This window comes from Clavelina lepadiformis, chromosome 1 (assembly GCF_947623445.1).
Source record: "Clavelina lepadiformis chromosome 1, kaClaLepa1.1, whole genome shotgun sequence".
NCBI lineage: Eukaryota > Metazoa > Chordata > Ascidiacea > Aplousobranchia > Clavelinidae > Clavelina > Clavelina lepadiformis.
This window is the reverse complement of record NC_135240.1, coordinates 18,248,832-18,254,831: the sequence shown is the minus strand read 5'-3', so window position 1 is coordinate 18,254,831 and position 6,000 is coordinate 18,248,832. Positions and strand designations below refer to the sequence as shown.

Genomic DNA, 6,000 nt, shown 5'->3' with positions numbered 1-6,000 from the left:
CAAACTGTGCCATCAGTACCTGTTGCACATTCTACTGTGATGTCAGAAACGTATGAAAACATAGAAATTCTGTTGCAAATGATAAAGTACCAAGAGCATAACTGCTTGATATGTGCTGATTTAAAAGTTGTAGCTCTCATACTATACTACACTAAATTTCCCTGTTTTCTTTATCTCTGGGACAGTAGGGCGGATACTTCCCACTTTACTCGGAAATTGTGGCCAGCAAGAGATGAGTTTCTGCCTAGATCTAAGAATGTGAAGGCACATCCTCTTGTTGCTTCAGCAAAAGTTTTTTTACCGCCCTTGCACATCAAGTTTGAGTGCATGAAAAACTTTGTGAAAGGTATGGACAAATACGGAGAAGGATTTAGGTACTAGCAAGAAAAGTTTTCGTCTTTATCCGAAGCTAAGCTGCAAGCAGGTATTTTCACTGGACCTCAAATCAGAGAACTGTTGAAGGATGAAGATTTCGAAAAAAAAGTCTATAACGGAATTGCAAGCCTGGAAGGGGTTAAAAGCTGTTATCCAGCATTTCCATGGAAATAACAGAGCCTCCAATTACAAACAGCTTATTACAGATATGCTCGATGCCTTACAAAATCTTGGGGGTAAGATGAGCGTCAAAATGCACTTTTCACCCTCCCACCTAGACTACTTTCCAGATAACTGTGGGACGTTTAGTGAGGAACAAGGTGAACGTTTTCACCGGGAGATAGGCCTAATGGTGATGGAGGAACGCTATCAGGGTAAGTCGAATGTCAGCATGATTGCTGACTACTGCTGGTGTCTTAAAAGTGAAGACTCTATTAAATATGAGAGAAAATCAGGTAGACGCGCATTTTCAATAAAATAGATACCGAGGTAGTGAACCGCTGTGCTTTCAATAATAATCATTTTACTGGATTATATCGTCATTGCTGTCATATTTCAAAAATCTTTATTGTTTTATCATAAGAAGACAAACATGTGTAACAATTCTGTGCAAACTGTGAATTTTTTCGAGTGGAGCTTGTAATTTATTTGCGATTATTCACCAAAAACGCTATATGACGTGTAACAGTTATCTCAAAAACCTGATGTGCTAGAATAAAACGGACCACAGATTTGGAATCAGCGCCCCAAAATTAGCTATATTTGCATGTTTTTAGTGAAAAAAAAATTTTGAAGTTGAAAAATGCAGGCCAGTGTTATTATTGTTGTTGCCAGTGTTATACAATTATTGTTCATTAATTATTATTATCCATGCATTATTTAACGTAGGCTATTTGTATTGACACTGATTTTGCGGCTCGTTGGTGTTTGTAGTTTTCCGCAAGTGACTCTTTCATTGAACCTGTTTACCGTAGCCTATAGATAGCTGAAGTGGACATTTGATAAGATACTATGACAAAGAAATAACTCGTTTGTGTACTACTCGTGTTAAGTATTACACAATAAACTCCTCTGCCATAAAGACCGCGTATGCTGGCGGTTATTGTTAGAATATGAGCGAGGACGATTGATGGTTGATAACTTGTTTTACTTCTGCTTCGATGAATGAGTTCTCATTTCTCAAATTGCGTGACTATGCTGTTAGTTGCTTGATTCTGTCTATACAAATTACTAAATTATAAAGTTCCCATTTTATTTATTATAACACAAAGGCTTTTGCCTTTGGGCAAATCTTGCTGAATGTTACATCGCGCTCAGTAACACGTGAAACGGTAAAAGGGAAGATCGTAAACATTACAACAGTATATATATGTGGCACACTAGTTCAATCGAGGAAATTTATCTGACGTCATTAAGGAAAACTCAAGTCTGATAAACAACTGAATTACAAAATCCCCAAATTAAATTCCAAACATCTCGAAAACAACTCGTGACTCGTGACGTAATCGTCACAATACTAATCAAGTGAACAACTCGACTCATTAGTCCATTGGATTGCATTTCAATCGGTCAACAGATCCATCGACTCAATAATCCAATTTCCAGTTCTGGTACTTATGCTAAAAAAGATTATTATGAGGCTACAAACATGTGAAACTGGTGATACAACGAAAGTTTACAAATTACATCAAATAATACAATCAATGGTTTAAAAGGAATATAAAAGTACATCACAACGCGGCTAACTCTACGCAAGGATAAAGCCTATGATACCCACAATTTATTAATTGATGTCCTGGCGGGTTAGCGATGCACTATAATAATCTGTTTTGGTACAATCTACAAATATTGGCAACGAAACCACGGTACAAGTTTTATTTCGCGCCATTTCTTATTAAAATTATGACAAATGCAGCAGATAGGGGGACAAACGATGGATTAGGAGAATAGTGTTCAACTAACAGAAATAATATTCGCGTCTGAGAAATCATGACAAAGAATAAAAAAAATAAAAAAGGAAATCCTAACCATAATCTTGTTACATAAAAATCGCAATTAATACCCGACCAACCGGTCTAAATACACTTGTGAAACCACGCTACACCGCTTCGTCAAAATTCTGGCAATATGATTGAAGTCAAATCAAAAATCAAAGAAAGCCGACGCTAGTAACTTTTTGACATTCTCATTTTATTCTGTAATGCACGTTTTTGCCCTCGAGGTTTTGCCACATTTGCCCGTTTAAATTATGGAAACTGTTATCATAACTGCTAATATGCTTGTGGTCACCAGCGGCAGTACAATTTTTCGTCTGCCACGTTGAAGGCGAAATATAAAATGAATGATTGAATGAAAAAAGTTTCAAACGACGAAAAGAGAATGTTATGACAAAATAGTCTTTATTACATCACATTGGTGTGAATGAAAGAGTATAGATTTTCTAGGAAGCAGCAAACACATGCGAAAAATCACTATTTATTGAATTAAGCTGCAGGTTAAACTGCACAGCGGAACGTATGCTACTTCAAATGTAACATTTTAATGTGCGTTTGCACTGTGACATACTGTACAGGCGTAAATGCAAAAAAGTTACGAGATAAAACCAAACAATTATGACGTAATAATATCTCAATACAGTACTCAATGCTAACATGGAAATGTAATGGAGACCGATCTTAAGTACCTTTCTAAAGGTTTACTATTAGATTAGTGCTAAAAATACGAATTATTAAATCGAGCCCTTCCCAAAAACTTTCCGTAGTCAAACATTGGGGGAAGACGAAAGGTGTCTTCAACCCATGGCTTGTAGTCCGATACTCGGGGTTCATTTCTTCTCAAAAAGCAACTAGTTATTCATTGCGTTTTTGCTGAGCTACGCTGAACGTTTTACCGAAATAAATTAAGGTATTAAATGTGCATTTACTATAACGTGTCCGTATAGAAACTCAGAGTGAAAACATCAATGCGCTATTACTGAATCAAAATGCTTGTACTGTCTGTACGTTTGAAGTCAAGAAACGAACATAAATCATAAACGGTGTCACGCAATATAGGACATTTTGAGTGTTAAAGTTTATGATTTGTGTTCGTTTGGTGATTTCCGATTTTATTTATATTATCATATTTTATTTGTTCTTATTTTTCTTTTATCCTGTAAGAGTATTGTGTTTAACCTTTTACATGTGAAACTTTTGCGGCCGAAAATAATACCCCAGATACTACAAAAAACGTCTCAACCTGACGTTTGGCCGCGATTTTGGACATTGTTTCCGACCGAAAGTTAAAATGTAACTTTTTCTTGTTAAACTTGAAATCCTATTCGATATGTTGAAAGTGGTCTACCGCCGTAGAAATTACTAATTAGTACCGGCAGACAAGATCGTAATTAACAACTATACAATTTTTGGATTAATTATATCGATGTTTTTACGACTTTTTACTACGATTTTGGACATCGTTCTCCACCTTCCTCTGCGGAAGTTTAAATTTTACTTTATAGTGCTAAAAAAGAAAAATGTTTGCTTGCTTGATTTTGTGTGCTAGCTTGACTCAGGTGTAAAGCATAGTTGCCCTATCTTAAAGCTAGCGTATGTTTAACGAAAGAAGAAACCATGTTCATAAGTGTAACACGGTTTTAGATTTGATTTACCGATGGTCTGAACTATATCCTTCAGTAAAAACTTGGCGGGTTTCAAGTACAAGTTGTACTTCATTATGTGGACTATTAGTACAAACAGACAAGCGATTTCGTAAAATACGAGTACGACCACCCGGTCACTCCAAAGTAGGCTATTTATGCATATCAGAACTATTGTTGACGATTGACAACGCTGGACATAATTGAAACATTCCCATACTGACGTCTGAGATAATAATCGTTAATTACTTTAACTAGGCCTAGAAAAAAAAGATCGACGTGTACACGCCACGCAAAAAAAAGGTTTTATCATTACTTTCACAAAAGAAGATCGTTTTTATGTTGATTCCCACAGATTAAGTTTTAAACAAAATAATATATTTCATTGGTTTGAACCAAAATTTTAGTAGGAAGTCTGCAAACTGCAAGTGCCAAGACTATTTTTGGCAATATTTCAATGTAAATTCCAGGTCTAGGCCTATACTAGCCTGTACAAGTGCACAGCCAAAAATTTGAGTAGCTGGGATCTAGTATACAAAGGCATCCTGTGATTGTGCCCTAGCATACTAGATCCTTATTTTCTCATACATTTGCCAAGGATTTACTAGAAAATTGAGCTCGAAAAGAGAAAGGCAACTCATGCTACACACATTTAGCCTAGCGGTCCACGTAGAATTAAGTTAGCTCCATGATCACAGCACATTTGTTATTGTTGTTATTGTTTTCACAGAAGGTGGTGGATGCACTAATCATTTGTTTCCGAAATATAGAAATTTTCAAAAAATTATTTTAGAGCATATTTATTTTCGCAATTAACTCTACGATTTATCTATTCGTCCATTACACGATTTTCAAGGCATAACCGATTTTGTGTTACGGTTTTAACTAACGTTGCGCACCAGTTTCATTTTAAACATATCGACAAATTTGCCAGTTCCAACTAATAATGCCACTAATAATAATTTTAATAATGTCACTAATAATTGGCAAATTTGCCAGTTCCAACTAATAATGATTAATAATGCCACCTTATTTCAAACTTTTGTATTGTCCAGATGCAAAGAAAAGGCAAAAAAAGTCATGATGTATGAGAACAGATAGCTTAGTTATTGTACAGACAGCCGAATCTATTATACGGGAACAGGTTAACTACATTCTCACCCAACTACATTGTTTAAAACCAGAGCATTTGTGGTAAAACCTCCAGGTCATACATACAAACAAACGACATGTAATAAGTTGGACATAAGTAAATGCTTTGTGATGTGCGCCTTAAAAGGGCAATATAGAAAAACATCCTGCCTTGGTCGTTTTATCTTTAGGCATTACTTTCATTTTGGTAAACAATTTGGTTCATTTGGTGCCACACCTTTCACTCTTAAAGTTAAGTGTGCGGCGAATCTCTGCACCCCCACTTTTGGTGCCAGTGGTAGTGTTCTAAATGTTATATGGTCCTATTTAAATATGTAGAGTTCCAGGTACACTAAACCTACCCCCAAGATACACCTTTATGCTTTAGGTGCAGGCATAATGTTGTAAAAATATTTTCCTCCGAGAATAAATATTTTGGTGCCATACTTAATAATTGTACCTCTAATTGATGTTTGCACAGTCTGCACTTAAGAAAACTCGGGGAAAATAAAATTTTGACAGAATATTACAGTAGCCTACATCATATGCAACAAATTTTGTTTATTATAATATATTACTGCAATATTTAGCGACTAAAACTCCTGAGTCCTGATATCAAATTTATTAGTGAAGTATTATATATTCTTGATTGCAAGATATATTGTTGAATATATGGCTGACAAGATATCTGTGATAGAATTTCTGGGTGAAACAAAAGATGACATCAGTTCACCAACCACTTCTACATTTACATCAAAAATGTCATTATGTCGTGCAACAATTGCTGCTCTTGAAGAGGTAATACTACTAGAACGAATATGCCCTAATATTTGATAAACCAGTTTTTAGAATTTGCC

The 6,000-nt window shown here is 35.5% G+C and overlaps 1 protein-coding gene across 2 annotated transcripts in view; it reads left to right on the top strand.

Annotated features, from left to right (window-relative positions):
- Positions 1-3,983: 3,983 nt before the first annotated feature.
- The window catches only part of LOC143457529 (arf-GAP with SH3 domain, ANK repeat and PH domain-containing protein 2-like), a 43,471-nt gene continuing 41,454 nt past the window's right edge, over positions 3,984-6,000 (top strand). Inside the window, exon 1 of one of the 2 annotated variants that reach the window (XM_076955248.1) lies at positions 3,984-5,941. In XM_076955248.1, the coding sequence (XP_076811363.1) occupies positions 5,816-5,941 (126 nt within the window). In that variant the 5' untranslated portion in view covers positions 3,984-5,815. The remainder of the gene's footprint in view (positions 5,942-6,000) is intronic. The other variant, XM_076955247.1, reaches the window with a different exon arrangement.